Source organism: Aptenodytes patagonicus, chromosome W, assembly GCF_965638725.1.
Source record: "Aptenodytes patagonicus chromosome W, bAptPat1.pri.cur, whole genome shotgun sequence".
NCBI classification, from domain to species: Eukaryota; Metazoa; Chordata; class Aves; order Sphenisciformes; family Spheniscidae; genus Aptenodytes; species Aptenodytes patagonicus.
Window position 1 is genome coordinate 20,938,289 of NC_134981.1, and position 23,259 is coordinate 20,961,547.

The 23,259-nt window shown below is 47.3% G+C and overlaps 1 protein-coding gene across 1 annotated transcript in view; it reads left to right on the forward strand.

The window, feature by feature from the left end:
• The first annotated feature begins 807 nt into the window (after positions 1-807).
• Positions 808-23,259, forward strand: part of LOC143171863 (E3 ubiquitin-protein ligase RNF38-like) — a 207,014-nt gene continuing 184,562 nt past the window's right edge. Inside the window, exon 1 of the mRNA XM_076360971.1 lies at positions 808-1,315. Coding sequence (XP_076217086.1) covers positions 808-1,315 — 508 coding nt within the window. The remainder of the gene's footprint in view (positions 1,316-23,259) is intronic.

The following is a 23,259-nucleotide window of genomic DNA, read 5'->3' on the forward strand; positions in this document are numbered from 1 at the left end:
TCTGTCCTGTGCAGGAGCTGGTGTTCCAGAAAGGCACTGGCCCCCTCTGCTGCCTTGGGATCTGAGTGGACAGAGTTGGTATGGATGCAGGGCTGGCTGCGAGCTGAGCACTCTTCTTTCTCACTGTGTATAATTTATGCTGGGCTGGTGAGGCCGATGGCAGAGGAGGAAGGAAGCAACTTTTTCCCTGAGAGCAGCCAGACCAGCGTTAGGGGATAGAGGACTTGCCCCTTCCCTACATAGGGAGGGGAAAGCTCACACACACACACAAAGGCGGATCTAATACATGAACAGGCACCCGCGGGGAATCACCCCCCTCTTCCGGTCAGGGCCGGGATTGAGAAGTGGACCTTGCCGTCTTGTACGAGGGGGGGCCAAGACGGCAGAGGAAGTCCCCGAGACGGAAGGGCGGGGGGGGACGGACTTCACTGATTCGGATACCCTTTTCTTTCGCTCTCCTGGTGTAGTGCTGTTATTGTTTCCAGGGCGGAGGCGGGGGAGGGAGAGATATAATAGCCTTCTATGCTGCCTTTGTTTTCTCTCTTGCACTGAGCCCTAGCCCTTTGAGTCGTGAGGCACAGCTAATCGCCTCCCCTGCCGAGCTAGCAGGATCAGCCCCCGCCCAGTGCCCCTGAGCCTGTACCGGGGGACAACGAGCGGTGGCAGCCCCCTTGCCTCCGCTGCTACTTCGCAGGTGAGGGGAGACCGAAAGGAAGTTTGTTGCCGTGCCCACCACCCCTCGTACGCTGTCTGGGCAGTTGGGACCCCGTCTGCTGCCAACTGCTTGGGGGCGGGCGGGGGGAAGTGATGCCGATCGCCGCCAACTCGCAACCTTGCGCTGTGCAGCCCGACTCCCGCCTCTTTCCTTCCGCCTGCCTGCGGAACCACGACCGGGAATCCGCAAAGTCCGGGGAGGACGGCGTTGAAGATCGATCGGATCCCCCCCGCCAGGTGGGAGAAGCGGGTAGGGGAGTTGGGCTCACCAGCAGATTGGTGGCTCCTTCCGCCGTCTCCCTCCCCCCTCCTGCGCTGCCGCCCCCCGCCTTCTTCTCCTCCTCCCCCTCCCCCATCGCTGCCGCAGCCGTCGCCTCCCCCCCAGCTCCCTTCCTCCTCCTGGAGCCCCCCCGAATCCACTCCAGCTTCCTCAGCTTCGCCATGAACGGGGGCGCCGCTCATTTCCAGCAGCCGCCTCCCCCCACCCTCTGCCAGCAGCCGCCGCCACCCCTACACAGGCCGAGCCTCCCGGAGCAAGGAACTCAGAGCCAGGGCAGAGGCAGACACATCGCCGCCCCGGGCACCAGAGCCCCTGTGTCAGGTAAGCGGTGCGTGTGAAGCGGGGAAGTATTTTGGGGCGGGGAAGGCTATTCCCCCCCCCCCCCCAGGACTACCCCTTTGTTCATCTTCTCCCCCAAAGGTCCCAGAAGTTGACACCCTCCGCAACACTTCAGTGGAGTTATGCCCGCCCCGCCGGGTATGTGTCCCTACGGGAGACACGACGGGTGTCTGGACGCCAGGCGGTAAAACACGCGGGGATGGGGGAGAGACCAGAGTCGTGGTATCGCCCTCCGTCTCCTTTGGGGTGTCTCTGCCCTCAGAGCTTGTGACCTTCTTGAGTGGTCGTCTCGCGGCCCGGAGGGTGCTGAGTCCCCGGGGGTGACATGAGAGCAGCAGCGCACACGGGGGAGACGTCGGGGCTCCCGGAAAAGGCACTGAGCAAAAACTCTGCTAGGGTTATAGCAAAACAAATAAACTTGTTGGGGCTCTTGTTCAAGTTTTGTACCTCCTGGCGAACAGCTGAAACTTTGGAGTGTATCGGGGGGAAAGAGAAACAGACTCACCAAGACCGGGGGTTTGTGGAGTCTTCAGGACTATTGAGAAGCCATTTCCTTCTCTGCGTATTTTCTCCTTGTATTTCTGGTGTTGGAGTCGTTGAGTGGACTGGACTGCTGGAGAAAGTTTCTGAACTCTCTTGCTCCGTGTGGCTCAAAGGGGTGCATGGGTCTTGCCACAGAGCCCGAGTTGGGTGTTAGGATAGAAGCGTTTAAAGTTATTCCATCCTTTGAGACCTTTCAGATATATATTTTTTTTCTTAGCATCAGATGTGGCATTATAAATTATGCTGCTGGAGAAGAAATGCTGTAATTAAATTTGAGAGGGCACATTTGTTCTTAGTATAATCATTGTTAATATAGTATCTGTGCTGTCTTCGTATTTCCTAGCCTGTTGGTATAATGTTGTTTTTTTCTAAGTTGAGATTACTGTTTTTTTTCCTGTGCCTTTAAATATGTCTGTACTATTATATAAACTTTTGTTGTATTCTGAATAATACCAGGGCTGTGTAACTTTGATTGTAGTTACTCTGTTTAGCTGATCCTCCAAAATATTATGTGAGATTCAGTGACTGTCTATGGTTAGCTCTGATCTCTTTGGTAAAGAAACAGCCCCCGATACAGCTTATCTGTTGATAAATGTAGTAGATAGCATAAGTGTATGGGTGATGTACTCTTACTTAATTTCCTTAATGAGTAGCTGGCTGCTTGCCTTCTTACTGTCCTTTGGCTTTATTGGTATTGGAAAGTAAATTGACACACTTTTGTAAGCATCAAGTGTTTGATTTTTAGAATATTTATTTTGTGGGGAAACTTGCAGTCCTTCAGGAGTGGCATTCAGTTCCAAAATTACATGCGTATATAAATCCAAAGCAGCCCCTAGCTGGTTGACTACTTTTTTCCTTTACTGTCAGCATCTTTTGAAACTATTATTGACTGATATGGCTTCTTAAATTCTTGTATATGTTGGTAACTCAAAAATGCTGGAAAAACATCATCTTATGGAAACCCTATCTTTCTTCCTAATAATCTCTGTATATTGGCCATTTGACACCTGACTTTTTAAGTGTCAGGTCCATTTCCTGTTAAAAATGGTTACATGATGATATCCCTCTGAGGAACAGCTTTTGACCACTCAATTCACTTTTATTTTGGAGCTATGATGTTTTCAAGACTGAGGCCCTAACACTTAAGTTTATGTGTTTATTTTTAAACGTGGGAGTTGTCTTCTAGACTGCATTGGGATTTCCCACATGATTAAATTTTAAACACAACTGTGCTTTCAGGATCGGGGTCTTAGATGTTTTTTCACCATTGTTTGCATATGACAATAAGAGCTATTATATATATAATATATTAAAAACCTATATAACTACATATAATAACCATATCTATAACATAGGTTTTATATATATGAAGTCAGTAATTATGCATTGGTGCAGGGAGCACAGCAAACAATGAGAGCTCATTCTTTGGGATTGGAGCTTGGAGAAATAGACTAATTAGTCCTTTCCTAGAATATATTTGTAACTGTGCTTATGTCTTGGGGAGTTACTTAGATGACTTATGGAAGTCTGTAATATGGATGTTTACACCATTAGAAATCTTACTCTAAAATTAGATATATTTTATACACAACAGGGTTCACCACTTTCCCTTGTAATTTGTGGTTGGAAATGTTTTAAAGGAATACCATGTTAAAAATTTAGAAAGAATTTTAATTTTTACATTTGAATTGGTTTATATATTGCAGAAATATCTGTGTATGTGTATTGGAGATCGCTTCTTATATAGCTTTCTCTCCTCCCCAGTTATGTGGGCCTTTCACAAGATGATATTTAACAGAAAAAAAACCCTCCAGATATAAGTGATCTCGGGGAGGGAAGTTTTACTTGACAAAAGTTCATTTCAATTCTGCTGTTTAGAAATTGGACATTCTTGGTGTAGTTGAACAGCTCAGGTTGAAGTCTGATCCCAAATCCTCTCCTAGCTCTCCCACACTTCTGATAATCTCATAATAAAATTGACTTAGTGTATTACTGTGAAAGAAAAGGTTTTACATTGCCTGTGACTTGGAAACTCTTAGGTACAGTAAAGAAATAGAACCTTTATCACTTGTTCGGTTCATCACAGTCCTGGTAACTGTGTACCAAGATCTTGCCATTGGATTAGGGGAGTTCACTTTCTTTCTTGTCTTTTGTCTGAAAAGGGATGGAGCTTTGGGGGGTTGTTCAAAAGTTTTGGTCTTCATTAACACAGATCCTGTGCTAAACATTCAGTTTTTGAGCAATCTGTTAGAGATGATGTTGCAGTCAGAAAAGCTTGTTTGCAACTATAGCACTTGGAACAGTTAGGACCAGTTTGTTCAAAGAGTTTAGCTCCTTTGGGTACCAAAATTAAATGGTTAGGTTTTACAATGTGTTCGGATCCTCATAGCAGATGAAGGTTCATTGTTAGTTATAATTTCAAACTTATATAAAGTGTATGTGTATTATGATCTGTGATTAATCTTCTAGTGTTAAGAAAATGTAGATACTTTACAGACCAAATCAGGTGGTGTGTAGATGAGGGAGAAGAAATGATTCCTATCCCACCCCCTACCCTGGGAAAAGACCATTTTGGATCTGTGAAAATCTATTAAGTGCATTTAAATATTTGCTACCAGAGAATGAGTCGTGTACCTATTTGTGTAATCAGGAAGTTGAATTTTTTTGATGTTGCTGAAAATCCTGTTAGTTATATTCTTGAAAACAAGTTTTCCATTTTTGCCAAAAGGTAAAATATCAAGATCAAGACTATATTATTAAACCCTCTTCAAATTTTGGGAGTAACTAAACAGTAACAGTAACAGCTAAACATATTTTACAAGCAGTGTCCACAGAGATAGAGAGACACACTTACATGCACAGACACATGCACACTCATAGAACCATAGAATAATTTAGGTTGAAAGGGACTTCCAGAGGTCATCTAGTCCAACCTCCTGCTCAGAACAAGTCTAATTAGATCAGGTTGCTCAGGGCCTTGAACGCCTCCAAGGGTGGAGATACTACAACCTCTTTGGGCAACCTGTTCCAGTATTTGACCACCTTCATGGTAAAATTTTTTTTTCCTAATTGGAACTTCCCATGTTCCAACTTGTGTCCATTGCCTGTCTTCCTATTGCTGCACACCTCCAAGAAGAGGCTGACTCCATCTTCTTTGTATCCTCCAATCAGGTAGTTGTGGACACACACAGACACTCATGTACACACACACAGAGGAGGATATTTGTGCACACCAACACACAGAGGGAGATGTATACAGACACAGACAGATGGAGATGCACACACACAGAGGAGGACACTCATGCACATGTACACACGGAGGGAAATGCTCATGTGCTCACACAGGGAGACACTTGTGCGCACAAACACAGGGAGAGTTGCACACGCACACAGGAGACGTATGTGCATACAGGGAGATACACACAAACAGAATAACAACTTCAGGCAACTTAAAGAAGCCTCAGGTCTGCAGGCCCTGGTTATTATGGGGGACTTCAACTACCCTGATATTTGTTGGGAAAGCAACACAGTGGTGAACAAGCATTCTAAGAGATTTCTTGAATGCATTGAGGACAACTTCCTAATGCAATTGCTGGATGTGCTGACTAGGAGTGGTGCTCTTCTGGACCTACTGCTTACAAATAAGGAAGACTGTTTGGAGATGTGACTGTCAATGGCAGCCTTGGCTGCAGTGACCATAAGATCACAGAGTTTGAGATCCTAAGGGGCATGAGGAAGACAAATAGCAGAATAAAGACCTTGGACTTCAGAAGAGCTGATTTCAACTTGTTTAGGGAACCGTTATGAGGGATCCCATGGAAGTCTGCTTTGGAGGGCAAAGGAGCTCAGGAGTCCTGGGAGATTTTCAGAGACAGCCTTCTCAAAGCACAAGAGCAGTCCATCCTCCTAAGCAGGAAAAGGAGTAGACATAACTAGAAACCAGCCTTGTTAAACAGTGAGCTACTGAGAGAGCTCAAATGCAAAAAAGGAAGCATATGAGAGATGGAAAAGGGGACAAACTCCCAAAGAATATAGAAATATTGCTTGGGCATGCAGAGATGCAGTTAGGAAGACAAAAGCTCAGCTGGAGCTCAAACTGGCAAGAGATGTCAAGAATAACAAGAAAGGCTTCTATAGGTATGTTTGTAGCAAGCGAGCATGTATGCATGAATGTTTCTGCACACATATGTGCATGTGTGTCTCCCTCTCATAAAAAAGTCTAGGTTGGAAGGGACCTCTGGAGATCATCTGGTCCAACCTTCTGTTAAAAGCAGGATCTTAGATTAGGTTATCCAGGACCCTGTCAAGCTGTCTTTACTTCCAGCTCAGCAGTTTAGCTAGTTTTCTACCCATCTTGTGGTCCATCTATCCAGTCTTAGCAACTTGCCAACAAGGATGGGGTGAGAGACCATGTCAAACACCTTGCTAAATTCAAGGTAGATGATATTCACTGCTCTCCCTGTATCCACTGAGCAAATGCACGTGCAATAGGAGAGAAGGAGACTCATGCACATACAAAGGGAGAAACATGCCTTCACACATGCAGACAGAGGCACTTGTGCATGCATGCTCACAGAGGCTGACACAGGGAGACACCCGTATACAGATACATGCAAAGGGAGACACACATGCGACAGAGAGGGAGAAACTAGCATGCACCCACACAGAGGGAGACACACCAACACATGCACAGACACAGATGGAGATGCTCACACACACAGAGGGACAGATGTGTGCACACACACAGAGACACTTAGATTCATACAGACATAGAGGGAGACCCCCCCCCCATGCACACACAGAGGACACTGATGTACATGGACACAGAGGGAGATGCACACACTCAGAGGGGGAGATGTGCACACACAGAGCATGCACACATACGCAGGGAGATGTACATGCAGAAGGAGATGCACACAGACACAGGGAGGACATATACATGCACACAGACAGGAAGACAGGGAGATGTGTACACACAGAGGGAGGCACGCCCGTAAACATACAGGGAGACAGTCATGAGTGTATGCACGTGGACACGGAGATACTTGTGCATGCACACACATGCACATTGGTAGATACTGATGCATGCTCACACGCAGGGACACACACATGCGCACACCCCCACAGAAGGAGACACTCAGATGCATATGTATACACATACACAGATGCACAGAGGAAGACACTCACACACATGCACACACACAGCTGGAGATGCACACACATATACCATCGTCTCTTCCCCTGTCCTGATTTTTCTGTTGGTATCAGTGTATAAACACTACTGAAAATGCCCTGGATTTGCCTGTATGCAGTTGAAAGGCAATTCAGGCCTAACATCTTGTAGTTTTTATGGTGAGGATATGTCTGGTAATCCTGTCTCAGTTAAAATGACTGATAACAGACACGATAATGATAACTCTGTGTACAGTACAGCCTCAATTCAGTGAAATGCAATGACATGCAGCAAAATGTAGCTGTCCTGTGTCTAAAAGCAACAATGCAAACATTACACTAAGTGACTTGAATTCAATATTAAAAACTCTTCAGTTGCTCTTTGTAGTTGAATAGATAGTTCTATTTTTTTAGCTCAGTCCATGTCCTAACACTTCCCTTCTATGTCTGCATTATTTTTCCATATTGGAAATCATAGAATCATAGAATCATTATTCTATGTAATGAAATGATGCTACAACACACATATTTTCATGCCTATCTTAAAGTAGCATCACAGACACTCAAAAATGTGTTGTTTGTGCTGTGGGCTATTTCATTCCAGGATAAAATTACTTAAAACATATTGCCTGCTTTTTTTCTTGTATTCTTCCCGCTTTATGTGGGGGTTGTGCTTTGGGACAGCTGGAGAGACCGAAATTTTATGTCAGAAGTTTTATTTATATGGTGTTAAAAAGAATGATTGCTTTGTCACTGAAAGGAAAGAATAATGCTTTATCAGGGTACTAATAAGCATGAATGTGAACATACAAACCCTTGGAAATCTGAGCTAGTTTTTTAAAAAAAAAAGCTTTTGCTCTTATTTTCATGCTGCTTATACCCCCTGTTCTTCACCCTCAATGTTACCTTGGCAAAATGAAACCTGCATGCACACATAATCTTTTTAACCTATGTTGTCTGAGAAAAAGGTTTTAAATCTTTTTTTCCTCAAGATTCTTGCACTTGAAAACCACTCATCAGGTCTTCTTATATGGTATCTGCTTCATATCAGAAATTCAGATAGAATGATATCAGCTAAACATAGAGTTGAAAACCTGAATGAGATGCAAGATGTAGGGGGGGGCCACGGATCTGAGTCTGGACATCCTGCCCTATCCATCAGCAAGGTGGTCATCTGGCAATAGTTACTGTCAGCAACCATCCCAAACCACATGCTGGTCAGAAGCCTGACTGGGGAAGGATTAGGGATGTTTGCAGTGTGACTCTAAGGAGATGATTTGGAATGTCTTACTTGGAAGAGAGGAGAGAAATGATGCTGCAAAACCATGGAGGGATGCTCTGACTACACTCCCTCCTCTTCAAACAAGAATGCAAAATGTCAGGGAGTGCCTTAAAAATTTTCTAGTGAATCTCCCTTCATGTGAACATGCTGACGTCGAGGTGCTGCTTTCCTCCCGCTTTTGTTTATCTGTTGCTTTTTTCTTTAGATGGCTTTTGGTTGAACTCTCTTATGCTTGTTCTACAGTAGTGGTTTTTGGGTTTTTTTCTCTGTGTGTGTGTGTAAAGTGCAGTAAATATCTATTTGGTTGTTAGAGCTCCCTGGCTGTGGAAAACATTTTCTCACTGTTGAGGGGAAAATTATTGGCTGTTGTTCTTGTGCTCTGGCAATCTAAGATACAGCTTTCTTTTAGAAGTTACTTTACTTGACATGTAATGTAGAAGGAAGAATGAGTACTTTGTTCTATTTAGGGAAAGAAGTGGGAAGTGGTTTTGAAATTTGGTATTTTAAGAAGGATTTTGAGTATGTATAGTGTTCTTGTTTTCTCATCTTCTCAAATGCACACACATGCCCCAAATGTTCATTCTTAAAACACTGTCTTCCCCAGACCTTTCTCAGTTGAAGGGATTGATATCATACCTGTTATCACCTAGGTTGCTGTTCCCAGAATCACTGCCATCTTATTTAGGTTGAGCCTCTGCCTCTCAGCTTTCATTCAAGCCCTTGCTAATCATGGTTTGTGTGAAAAGGGAACCTTTGTCATCAGTCTATAGGTGATAAAGCATTTCAAGACATTTCACTAATTTCTCTTGTAATGGCTAATCTTCTGCATCCACATAGATAACCTGTGTTCATTGCAGCATTGTCCAGCACCTGGTATGGTTTTGTTGGGAATCTTTCCTCTGTACATAGAGAGATGATATGATTTGGCTTTCATAGTTTGGAAATGTTTCTTAACAATCAGCCTTCAGTAAAACACTGCAATATTTCAGACTTCAAAAATGAGACAGTCCATCACTATGAACTTGCCTGGCCATCTGGACTGTTGTCTGACCCTGATTACTGTCACCGGACCTGCTCTGCTCTCCTCACCCAGGTAGATACTGTGGGTTTAAGGGCCCCTCCTCCTGGAGGTTCAGCTGCCTGGGCTCAGGGCCAACTTAGATATAGCACAGCTGAGGGCAGCCCCCCCTCCCTTCCCTCTGGTGACTTTGGGGAGATCATGCCCAGGTAGCTCTGCTGGGAGGCCTCAGCCAGACCCACCCCCACTTCCCTTGGAAGCTGCTTTTAAGCTGAGGCTCCAGCAGCTGTCCCCCACCTGAGCTACAACTACACCACAGCCATGCCTGTACTTGGCCATAGGCCCCACTGATGCAGACCCTGACCTGGGGACAGACTTCCCAGTCTGGCCTCAGACCTGCCTCATCAGCACAGACTTGCCTGGCAATTGGGACTCTTGGTTGAATCCGGCTACCATCCCCGGGCCTGCCCTGCTTGCCTCACTCAGGTACTGTAGGACTGGGCCCTTGCTGGCAAGGTCACTGCTTCTGCTGGCCTTGTTATCATGCTCAGCTCCTGGCTCCTCTTCCCTTAGGGAGCAGCCAGCCCTCACTGCACCCTGAGAGTGGGGCTGCACACCTTGTAAGTGAGGTCACTGCCCTGGCCTGCCTTGCTGTCGCCCTTGTCTCCCTTGTCTCCCAGCTTGCCCTCCCTCACAAAGCAGTCACTCTTACTGTTCCCTGAGAATTTCATAGCCTCTCTCAGGTAACAAATGAGCAGAACTGGTCATGTACGTAAGCTAGTGTGTAATGACATGAATGGGTATTCTTTATCATTGCTAAAGCCCTGCCTACTTTAAAACGATCATTTAGACTACCTACTCATCAAGTGGGGTCACTTTTTAACCTTTAAGAGACTGCCTTAGGTACTGAAACACCTGTCAGGGAGCAGCAAGAGCAGGGCTGCCCCCTCAAGGAAGGTGAGCCAGAAGCTGAGGGCAGCCACAACACAGGCCAAGCAATGACCTCACCAACAGGGCACAGTCCCACAGCACTAGAGGCAGTGTGGTGACAGCAACAGGTCCTATCAGTAATCCAGGGAGTCAGAGCTGCAGGCTGTGGGACCAGGGGGGGGCTGCAGTGATGCAGAAATCCTGGGGTGGCCTTACATAATTTCTCATTCTTAGAGTAGTTAGTGACTATGTTTCCCATCCAATTTCTCCATTTCATCCAGGAGGATCATGGCTCAGGATCTGTCCATGCCGCCCCCCCCTTCCCGCACATACCTTTCCATCAATTTCCCTACCCATTCCAAGCACCCATCTGCTTCCCCCAGAGGGCCTTTTCCCTCTGTAACCAAACCCTCCTTCCCAGACATACTCGTTTAGTCTGCTGACTTCAGATCAGGATCCTGCCGACTATGTCAGATGTTAGGCACTGATTAGCAAAATGCCATCATGACTAGAACGGGCACTGATATGGTGATACCAGGATGCTTGACCCATCCTGTCAGAGTGTTCTTCCGCTAGCTAGGGAAAGCAGCCCCCCTTCCCTCCCATCCTCCTGAGCACAGAAGAAAGTTAGATTTGCATGGCATGGTCAGAACAACAGGCTTCGTTTAACGTCTTGATTTAAGCTGCAGTGATCTAGCTCAGGGCTGTCCGGCAGGTGCCTCCAGACAGCCCTGATCCCATGATTTGCATAAATTACTCCTTTTCCCATGTCTTCACCCTCCTTTTCGCTGCCCTCATACTTCTGTTGCAGGAAAAAATCTGGTGAACCCATGTAGTTTAAATCAAATCAGGATCCAAATGGTTTATTGATTTATTAACGACATAATTAGCCAGCAATCAGTGAGCTATACATTCAGGATCAATATCAGGAATTCAACAGATCGTGACGGATGTGCTCGACCCCTTAACCAGACTGGTGGTGATTTGGTGCAGGCTCCGGAAGGGGTAAAGGCCTGAGCCGTAGCCAGGTGTGAACTCCCCTAGTTTCAATCTGTTCTCTGAAAACCCACAAAGGAGCAGAGTGACACAGTGAGCATCGATGCATATGAGCTTGGATTGCCAATCATGCGATTGACACATGAATAGCGGGTGGCTTTTCCAAGACTCATTTATCAAGGAACAAAGAATGTTGTGGGTACAAGGAGTCTCGTGCATACCTTTTCCATCGCATGTAATTTGACTATGAGCCAACCACTTTATCCCATAAATATGACAGCCTAGGTGAGCCTTCTTTGAGCCCTCCCTGCTAGGCAGCGTGGCTGCATGGCAGTGATCTCCCCTTGAGCTGGGGCACCTCTCAAGGTTGCTCCTCGAGGCAGAGAGACCTTTTACCAACGACAGATCTTTGGTAAGCGACCGATATCACGCATAACCTTGTAGTATGGTAACTTTGATTTTGTCTTGGTAACTTTGATTGCCTGCTGAATTGATGCTAATGAAACATTGCATATACAATCCCTTAGACATAAACTGTTGACCAAGTCTGAGACTAGGTTTGGACCTAGCCGCATCTAGACTCCTCTCTGAGAAGGAGTTCAGAAAGCAAGGGGGTCCACTCTGAACCTCGTGACTCAATGGGAGGGTCTTCCTTACCCTTTGTGTCTCTGGTCTCTCTGTGAATCATTCTAACTCGAGTGTAACTCAATTTTCCTTTGTATGTTTCTTCCATGCAGTAATTAATAGAGTGAACCTTGCCATCGAACTTTGTTAAGTCGCACTTTTACAACATCATATTAAAACCACTTTTGCTAATACCTTTGACGGTGATTCTTTAAGCAATCTAAATCACTCATTTCGCGACACAGATAAAGCACAATACTACACACTTACAAAATATTAATAAACACTTAAAAAATTTTAAACACCCTTCTATAACTAACCCCAAGAAGTTCTAATCCCCCCCACACACACATTCACACGGTTATATGCACACCCTCTCCTGGGAGTGCGGGTACCTCTACTTGCACACACTTCCTGTGGGAGATGTGGGTGATCCAGCTTTATGTGAAGCCATGCTGCTCCCTATATTCCTGGTGAGAGAGCACCCCATGAGGTCACATACACACACCAAAGGTGTGGGTCCCTACCTGCTGCATGCACTCTGTATCATCAGTGCACTAGCTAGAATGCAGGCTACTCATAGCATCCCACAGGGAGGCTGCTCTGTCAGGCCTAGGCAGAGGTCATGATGTCTGCAGGGTGACTTTTGGCAGTGTCAAACCAGGTTTTGATTCCTGCTTTGTTCCCACTTCTTTCTCCCCACTGTTACAAATTTTCATGCTTCTTTTATACTTATTTTCGGTGTAGTCACCTTCTCAGGCACAATAGTGCCTGTACACAAACGCACACAGTCTGGGAAACAAACAGGAGGAACTAGAGCTCTGCATGTGGGTGCAGAACTACGACAACATTGCAATAATTGAAATGTGGTGGGATAGCTCTTATGACTAGAGTTCTGTGATGGATAGATGGATGTAAGGGTATGTGAAAGGAGAGTGTCTGCTTCTTTAAGGGTATCTGATTGAGGACCTTTTCAATGCAAAAACAGATAATAAGAAAAGGAGGAAGCCATAAACAAGAACACACACAGGGACACAAACCTGACCAACAAATGATCATAGAATCATAGAATGGTTTGGGTCGGAAGGGACCTTTAAAGATCATCTAGTCCAAGCCCCCTGCCATGGGCAGGGACATCTTTCACTAGATCAGGCTGCTCAAAGCCCCATCCAACCTGACCTTAAACACTTCCAGTCATGGGGCATCCACAGCTTCTCTGGGCAACCTGTTCCAGTGTCTCACCACCCTCATCGTAAAAAAAATTCTTCCTTACGTCCAATCTAAACCAACCATCTTTCAGTTAAAAACCTTTGCCCCTTGTCCTGTCACTACAGGCCCTGGCAAAAAGTCTTTCTCCATCTTTCTTATAAGCCCCCTTTATATATTTAAAGGCCACAATAAGGTGTCCCCAGAGCCTTCTCTTCTCCAGGCTGAACAACCCCAACTCTCTCAGCCTTTCTTCATAGGAGAGGTGTTCCAGCCCTCTGATCATTTTTGTGGCCCTCCTCTGGACCCACTCTAACAGATCCACGTCTGTCTTGTACTGGTGGCCCCAGAGCTGGATGCAGTACTCCAGGTGGGATCTTATGAGAGCAGAGTAGAGGGGGAGAATCACCTCCCTCCACCTGCTGGCCATGCTTCTTAAAGAAGGCAGTAACAAGAACCAAACCTGGTCAGTTGCACTAATCAATGAGGGTATGTGAAAGTGTGAGAATGTTTATTCTAGCAAGGTTTTCTGATGGAGGACCTCCTAAATTGGGATGATAAGAAAAGGGGAAGACAAAAACCAAACATACAGAGGCACAGACCTGACAAAACAAACATGGAGACAATGACAAGAAACAAACCTCACCAGTCACACTATTTGATGGGCTATCAAGAAACTACAGGCACCACTTCCAGGAAGACCCACCTGGACTTTGCAATTAATAAGATTGCAAACCAGGGGAGACCCAGACTGGGAGGAGTGAGGGAATTGATAGAACTATACAAACCCGTGAAGGAACCTGCAGGGGAAAGGGGGACTGGGGAGGAACAAAAGGGAGGGGTTAGACAAAAAAGGGGTATAAAAGGGGCCAGTTGCATGTAAAACGGGGCCAGTCAGTATGCTTGTCTGACTGAGCTCTGCGCCTGATCACCGCAGTCTGTCCTATCTTCTTATTAAATCTTTTCTTAACTATCTCTCTGGGTAATCTCACTCTCTATCCTGTGTGTATGTGTGCTGCAAGGGCTAGGTGCCAGATACTGGGGAGACCTGTGTGAGTGGAATTGCTGTAGCTAGTGGAGTCAGACCAGGGGTATAGGTGCCCCAGGCCTGTGGTGTCAGCTCCTGGAGTGAGTGGGGGTCCTAGCATCAGTAGTTGGAGGGGCCATAGCTCTCTGGATCTAGGGAGGGTCCTACAGACTTTGTTCTCGGAGTGCCAGCTACTGGGGGGACTGGCATGAGCGGATACTGGGCCAGCAACTGGAGTCAGACCAGGGGTGTAGGCACCCCTGGCCTGTGGCATCAGCAGCTGGAGCGAGTGGGAGACTCAGGGCCAGCTACTGGAGTGGGTGAGGGTCTTGGCCACCAGACACTGAGGTGGGAACAGTGTGTGCCCCAAAAAACAGCTACTGGGAGGGACCGGTGTGAGTGAGGCAAGTGAGGGGCTCAGTGCTGGTGACTGGAGCGGGACCACAGGTGTGCCTGGTGCCAGCTACTGGGGGGAGGGGTGGGGCAAGTGTCTTTATCTTCCCCAAACCTGGTGTGGTGTGGTGTGGGCGTAATTCTTTAGCAAACTTCAAGCTGGACTAGCCAGTGAGTATGAGGCCTTGGGTCCGGACAGGGTTATCAGGTGGGCAAGGGTCCGTGCTGGTATTCAGAAGGACCCGTGAGTGTGGAGTGACTGTGGGCCGAGTATGTGAGTGCATGCATGTTTACTAGCAAGCATCAAGCTGGACTAGCCATCGAGTAAGGGACCCGTGAAGCGGGTAAGAGGGCCTGGGATCCCGGCACTGGTATCAGACAGACAGAGGGGCCATGCTGGTACTCAAGGGATCTGCGAATGTGTGTGTGTGTCCTTTTGAATCTAGAGTGTTATATGTTTGCTTTCACTAGTGAACTTCTATCTCTACCAGCCAAAGAGGAGGAAGGGAACTTGGCTGTCTATACTTATGTTTTATGTGAGTCCTATACGTAGGTGCTGTTGAAGGCAGCACCTTGTCTGTGGCAGTCTGTGTAACTGGCCTTGTCAGTGTCCTCTGTGTGCGTGCGTGTGTGTGTGTGTCTCTGGGACATATGCTCAGCTTCGCTACTGGTTGAACCTGCAAACAGAAAAGTGGCAGCCGCGTCCCTCAGCCTGGGCCAGGGAGCCCTGGGTCCCCAGGTGCATCGGACTGGGTTCCAGTGGCTGGGCAGGAGGAAGTCCTGGGCCCAAAGCTGTGGAAGGTGACAGCTGCTTTTATACAAGCCATTCAGGAAAGAAAAGCAGGCAAAAAGCCGGGGGCCTTTATGTGAAAAAGCAGCTTGAATGTATGGAGCTCTTCTAGGGAATGAGTGACAGGCTAGCTCAGAGCTTGTGGGTCAGGAAGAAAGGAGAGGTCTTTAAGGGTGATATCGTGGTGGGAGTTTGTTACATACCACCTGATCAGTGTGAAGAAGTGGACAAAGTCTTTTTCAAACAAATTGAGGAAGTCTCCAGATTACAGACCCTGGTTCTTATGGGAGACGTTAACCCTCCTGACATCTGCTGGAAGGGCAACACAGTGGGACAGAAGCAATCCAGGAGGTTTCTGGAGGGCATTGGGGATGACGAGAAAGAGGGGTGTGTGCAGGATGAGGAAGGGCAAAATCTCAGTGTCCAGGTGCCGTTGTTACCCAAAGGGGAAAAGTCTCATGAGTGATGGCCCCTCCCAATCTCGGGTTCTCCTTCTATCTTATAGCAATGTCTGTTAATTTGGCTCATGGTCATCTTAAGCAAACTTCCTCTTCAGCCTCATCAGCTTTTGGGCAAACACTCTCTCAAACAGTTTTGGGTATTATATTCATGCACGCTATTTGCACTCACATTCCTCTCTTATCAGCTGTTGGTATCCAAGCCATTTTGCCAAGAGATGGCCGTGTGGATTCCCCCACTTAATGCCCCTCTCCTCCCATATAAACAATCACCCCTAATCATGTTTTCCCCGTTGGCCCCAGTTTTACTACATCTGTACCCAAATTTGGTATTTCTGATACCAGTTCCAAGGCATTCATGGCCATATATGTTATTACTGATACAGTTACCCAAGCGCTGCTGGCCTTGCAAGATTCCACCCCCCAAAAAAAGGCCCCCGATGCTCCCCTTAGGTGTCTCCTCCTTAACCCCATATGAAATCCAGCCATCCCTCACGGCACTGCCTGTAACTTCTCACACTGTTATTGACGAGGAGAAGCAAGAGCAGAACTGCTCTATGAGGGGAAAAAAAGAGTTAAAAACAAAGGGCAATTACAGAAAAGGCAGGGACAATGACCTAACCAACCAGGATACATCCCCACAGTATATGAGGAGGGTGAGCACAGCAGGAGTGGTGATAACAACAGGTTCTACCACAGGCTGGCAGTGGAAGGGGTCTGTGTGATGAGGCTTCAGGGGGGAGACATGAACAACTGGGTGAATCTTCCGGGATCATGGGAGCTCCAGGCAGTAGGTAACTGGGTTGATTTGGTCAGCCGTGGTGAAAGGCCCCAAATAACGATGGTCCAGCTTGGCAGATGGTCAGGCGGTCTGGATGTGCTTGCTGGAAAGCCAAACCCAGTGACCAATGGAGAAGGCTGTGGCCAGGCAACACCATCTGCCTGCTTGCCTCTTGTAGGCACTTTTGGCTTTGTCCAGCTGGGTTATGAGGAGGATGTGAATTTGCTGGAATTGTACAAGCAGGTCACCAGTTGCAGGTGCGTGTGAAGCAGCTGCTGTGGTTGGATGACTCTGGGGGTGGAAATAAAAGTTAGCAAAGAATGGGGTCTGCTCTGCAGATGCAAGGATGTTTGTTATTCTTGTAAGCAAACTCTGCCAATGGGAGGAGGGCGACCCAGTCATCTTGGAGAAAATTATTGTAACGCCAGAGATATTGTTCCAGGATCTGATTCACTCTCTCTGTCTGCTCATTGGTCTGGGGGTGGTGAGAGGGCGAGAGGCAAGTTTGTATGGGGAAGAGCCCCACAAGCTCCTTCCAAAATCTGGCTGTAAACTGCTGCCCCCCCGCCCCCTTCCGCTGGTTGGTAATGATGCCGTCTGGGAAAGGCTATGGCATTAGAAAATGTGCTGTAGGAAGTTGGGCAGTCTGTGGGCAATTTCCTGAGGGGGACAAAGTGAGCCATCTTAGTGAAGAGGTCCGCGGTTGTTAGGACAGCTGTGTTGCCCTGTGAGGGGGGCAGGTCTACTATGAAGTCCATGGACTGTGTCCTGTACTGTGGGCCACCAGTAGGTCCAGGTAATCAGGTGTTGCATCTTCCATCAGCCCACGCATCTGGCTGCAGGTACATGGTGGCATTGATGGAGGACCTGTGCTTGCAGCAGCCTCTGCAGGATGTACAGCTTCTTCCCCCAATACAGGCAGCTGTCCTGTTTTTGCAGGCTAAGTTAGGCTGTGCCAGCACAATGCTTTGCTAGAAGTGCGCCATTTGCAGTGGTTTCTCTAACTACTGCAGTGAGCTCATCCTCTGCTGTGGTGGTGACGAAGTGTCTGAGTCCCCCTTCCATGACAAGGCATTGGCCTTGCCATTCTGCTGCCCTGGACATTAGGTGAAAATGAAGTGAAAGTGCAAAAAGAAAGAGGCCTAGAGGGCGAGGCACATCAGAGAGACACGTCATCTCTCAGAGAGAGACACGTCATCCCTCAGTAGTATTCCAGGCTATGGTAGTCGGTCAGCAACACTGTCAGGTCTTTTGCCCCCTTGAGGAGGTGAAAGGCAGCTTTGATTGCCAGGAGCAACTTGTCCCAGATGTTGTAATTCATCTCAGTGGGAGCGAGCTGCTGAGAGAAAAAGGCACAGGGGTGGAGCTCCCGCTTGGGGCTGACCTTCTGAGAGAGGATGACCCCTACAGCTCCGTCTAAGGCATCCACTTCTACAATGAAAGGCCGTCTGGGTAGTCTAGGAATGGAGCTGTAGTGAATGCCCGTTTCAATTTCTTAAAGGAGCATTTCTTGAGTTTGGCATAGAGATGCTTCTGTCACAAGTCACTCAAGACTTCCTGCATGTAGTCTACGTGAGCCTCTTGAGTGGTTGAAAAAGTCAAGATGTCATCCAGGTATGCCACGACAGAGTTATCAAGCAAGTCCCTCAGGACATCATTTATAAAACGTTGGAAGGTGGTTGGAACATTGCAGAGACCAAATGGCATCACAAGATACTTGTAGTGGCTGTACCTGGTGTGGAAAGCAGTTTTCCACTTGTCCCCCTGCTGGATTTCGAGCAAGTTGTAGGACCCTCTCAGGTCCAGCTTTGTGAACCAACGAGCCTCCTGTAGACGTACTGAGAGCTTCAGGATGAGAGGAAGAGGGTGATGGTTTTTAACCATCGTATCATTCAACCCCCTGTATTCTATGCAGGGGCAGAAACCTCCATCATTCTTTTTGCTGAAAAATATGGGGGCCCCGGTGGGGGAGATGGAGGGGACAGATGAACCCGCATGCCAGATTGTCCTCAAGAGCTGCTAATTCCAGGCATCTGAAAGGCTTTCCTAGGTTCAGGTCAATGGGACAGTCATACAGGCAATGGGGCAGTAGTGTTTCCACCCCCTTCTTCTCAAAGACATCTGCAAAGTCACTGTACTCATCTAGGAACATTGTTGGGAGCGAGGGATCCAGTGACTGAGGCAGAGGTATGTTCAACCTGGACAACTGCTCACATGATGTAGAGCCAGGAACATGGGAGTCTCTGGGTCAAGTCACAGAGGGTGCTGTGGTGGGGGAGACAGCCCCAAGAGGATCCCAGGGCCAGATCTTGTCCTCAGGCTCTGAATATCCCCTTTCCACAGGAAAGCCCAAGAAGACCAATTGTCAGCTAACGATAGGTTCTGCTTCCATAACCAGGGCAGCCTGAGGATGACTAGAAAGAGGGGTGTGTGCAGGATGAGGAAGGGCAAAATCTCAGTGTCCAGGTGCCATGGTTACCCAAAGGGGAAAAGTCTCATGAGTGATGCCCCCCCCCCCCGTCTCACGTTCTCCTCCCATCTTATAGCAATGACTGTGCTTGGGGTGGGTCAGGGCTGGGCACTCTTTTCAGACTCGGAGGCCATAAACCAATGGGAGGTCCTGAGTCTGCCAGAGCAGTAGTTTAGATGGTGTGCCCACCTGGGAGGGTGATGATCCTGGACTCACAGTACTCCTCACCTTGTGCAGATGTCCCTGACCACACTCCCTTCACAGCGGTTAGGGTAGAGGATTTGTTGGGGCAAGTGGCAACACAGTGGCCTTTCTCGCCACAGTAGAAACATACCCTTTCCTTCCACCAGCGTTCTCACTCTTGAGGTGAGGTTGGGTTTTGCCTATCTCTATGGCCTCCTCCTCTGGGGATAGTAAGGGAGGTGGAGCAAAATGTGGAGGTACGCTCTCTCTGGTGTGCTATCAGGCACTTCTCCAGAGTGATAGCCAGGTCTGACAGCTGCCCCAGGCTCTGGGATGGGTCAGCCCTGGCCAGCTCATTTTTGAGAGCCTCAGTCAGCTCTGATCTGTAACAGGCCATACAGGCTTGGTTCCTCCCACCCAGTTTCCATGGCCAACTACATGAATTACTGAATTGAATTGAATTGAATTGGTGTAGTTAGTGCCTGACTGACTCCTTTGCCAGAGCTCCAGCAAGGCAGCCTCAGCTGCATGATTGCAGTCTCCCCCAAAACTGTTCCAGAGCAATGAATAAATAATCAGGGTCCTGGAGCACTGTGTCATTGCACTCCATATAGGGGGTGATGCAGTCTAGGGTCATCCCTGAGAGCCAGGATATTATTAATGCTGTGTGGCTAATTTCTGATGGATAAGCATTACAGATTAGCTGTATCTCACTAATAAATCCCCATACCCTCACCTGATGCCCATTGAAGGGTTTGGGGAGGTGGGGGGCAGGGGCAGGCTGTGACCTGCCTCTGCATGCTGATTACCGCTTCCTGCAGGGTTTGGAGGTCAGCCTGGAGCTGTGGGGGAGCCATGGGGGCAAGTCCCTGTCCAGCCTGAGATCCAGACTCCGTGGCACTCAGCTCAGGGCTCAACAAGGCCTGAGCTAACTGTCAAGGAGCAGCAAGAGGAGAACTGCTCCATTGGGGAAGGTGAGCTGAGAACCAAGGTGTGACCGATCAACGAACCCCTACAATGGAAGAAGGCTCAGAGAAGATAGGCAAGGGTGATGTGCTCATGAAGCTCAGAAAAGAATGTAGGAAGTGACCACACCTATCGTAAAGGAAGCTGAACTTATCTCAACACAAAGGGGACTGTTTTAGATAAACAGCTGTATCAGTTGAGTGGGTCAACTGGTTATGTAAATGGCCTTCCCTAAAATAATCACTAGAGAGTATTATCTTCCTAAGCCAGACAGACCAACATGGGGGAAGTGTATATGTGGCTCAGCCCAACATAGAACATAAAAACTGGACAACCAGCAAGGTGAACTTTGAAGAGAGCAACAGGCTTGAGCTGGCTTCAACCCACGTATTCCTTCCTGGCAATTGGGGATGCTCAGTGTCGTGATGGTGAGCATATAGATATTGGTAACAGGAATCACGTTTGCATTGTGATCCAACTATATGTTGCAATTGCTATAGTGTGTTGTGATTTCAGTATGTTGCTGTATCACTCTGCTAAATCAAAAATCCCATGTAACGTCAAATACCTACAAATAAGTAAATCTGATATTAAACATTAAACCCTCCTCATGTGGAATAACTAAAAGAACCTGGTCAGAGAGTATTGGACTCTGACACAAGGGCAACCACAGTGCAGGCAGGGGCAGTGACCTAACCAAAAAGGGCACACCACCACAGTATCTGAGCAGGGTGAGCAGAGCAGGGGTGGTGATAGCAGCAGGTTCCATCAACAGTCCAACAATCATCAGACACAGGTGAGGTAACAAGTCAGGTCTGAGGTCAATCTGGGAAGTCCAATCAACATGTCAGGAATGACAAGTGACAGGACTGGAGACAAGTATACCAACAACATAGCTCAGGCAAGGACATGTAGTCTGGGCCTGAGCTTAAATGGAGCTCCTGGACCAGTGAGCAGAGGGTATGTGAGTGGGAGTCTCAGGTAAGGTTGGTCAGGGCAATGAAGGCCTGTTATTGCACTCAGCGCTTTGACAGTTATCTGTCATGTCCAGCAATTTCTCATGTCATGGCCAGTAGTTTTCCACGTCTTGTTCAGTTAGATTAACCTCAGGCCAGGGACTAGTCGGTGGTGTAGTCACTTGCCTGCAGCCCTAACACTGAGCTAGCCATCTTGGAGAGAAATGGGCTGCTCCACAGGGTGAGCCATCTAATCTACCTTAGATAATCATCTTGTGTCATGCATCACCCTCTGGGGGTGCTATTGACTTGGAAAAGGAGCTTGGGGTGACTAGATGTCCCACATTTTATTGTGTAAATAGGACAGGTGATTCCTACCCTGTACACCTACTGAATTTCAACGGGTCTCCAACTGTAATGTGGAGATAACGAACCGTAGGATATTGACATGCTCACTCTTTCCATGCACAGTACCAAGCACAACAAAACAGAAGAAACCACCAAGCACATTTTCATCAGAAAAGCTTTTTTTCTGTCTTTTTTGATGCAAGGTCAATTATTTTTCCACAGAGGAAAATTTTCAGACTGCTAAGCATATTTTTGATGACTATATAAATCGAGTAGAATTATGATAGAACAAGTCAGAATTAAAAAGAAAATCCTTGAAAATGCTCAAAGCTTTTGAGTTCCATGGGTTTTGAAATGGAAGGGCTTTTTGTTTTATAAATAAAAGTGATTACAAAATTAATTACAAAAATTGCTTTTTACATTTTTCCCCTCTTCCGGTCTCCCTTTTTCCCTTTCCCCATTTATTCCACTGATTGAAAACATAACAACAGCCATACTAGGTCAGACCTAAGGTCCACCTAGTATCCTTTCACTGACAGTGACCAGAAGTGGATGTTGAAAGAAGGGGATAAGAAAAGAGCAAGCGTACATGACCCTTTCTCAAGGGCGCTCTCAGCCTCTGACCATTTGCGAGATCTGGGTTTATTTTCCATTCTTCTTTTGTCACTTAGTGATGGTTCCAAAACTGATGAAGACTTTTAAGAGTGCCACATTGGAAAAAGGAAAAAATATCACTTGAGAAACTTTTGTTGTTGTCTCCCCCCCCCCCCCCCCCAAAAAAGAGAAAAAAGCGAGAGAGAGGGGAGAAAAAAAGAAACGTCCCCAAAGATTGCCTGTTCTGTTGTGTTTCGTGGCAACCTGGGTGCCAGCAGTGGGGTATGAGGGGAAAGAAGAAAACATGGAATATTTTTTTACAGGGGTTGTCTTTACCTCTAACATTTTGACCAATTCTAATAAAACTAAGAGGATAAAAGGCCTTTGCAGCAGTCAGGGTAGGAGGTTTGTTGGGGTAAATGACATCACGGTGGCCTTTTTCACCGCAGTAAAAGCATACCCTTTCCCTCCATCTGTGTTCTTACTCTTGGGATGAGGGGTGTGGCTAGATGGCACCTACTTCCATGGGCTCATCCTCTGACAGGGTGTCACGGGTGAGACAGAGTAGTGGATCCATAGTGGATCTGGATACTGGGGTTTATTTAAGAACCAACAAGATTAGAGCTTTTACCCTACTTGATTATCTCACACTCACTCATTCGCTCGCTTCCTCCCCCCCAGTGTTACATTCACTAGGTCAGGTCTTAACTTCCCTTCCCATCAGGGAGATTGGTCCAGGAAGACTGGTCCAGGAAGACTGAGCGGAAAGTTGGATCAATTCCTGCTGTGCCGCTACTCGCAGTTACCGATCTCAGGCATTACTGGCCAAGGTCCCTGGGCATTTAGGGACTGGAGCATCTCGCATATGAGGAAAGGCTCATACGAGCCTTTGAACAGCTGGGGCTGTTCAGCCTAGAGAAGAGAAAGCTCGGGGGGGATCTCATCAACGTATACAAATATCTGAAGGGAGGGTGCAAAGAAGACAGAGCCAGGCTCTTTTCAGTGGTGTCCAGTGACAGGACAAGAAGCAACGGGCACAAAGTGAAACACAGGAGGTTCCGCCTGAACATCAGGAAGCACTTCTTTACCGTGAGGGTGACCGAGCACTGGGACAGGTTGCCCAGAGAGGTTGTGGAGTCTCCCTCCTTGGAGGTAATGCAAAAGCCATCTGGGCATAGTCCTGGGCAAC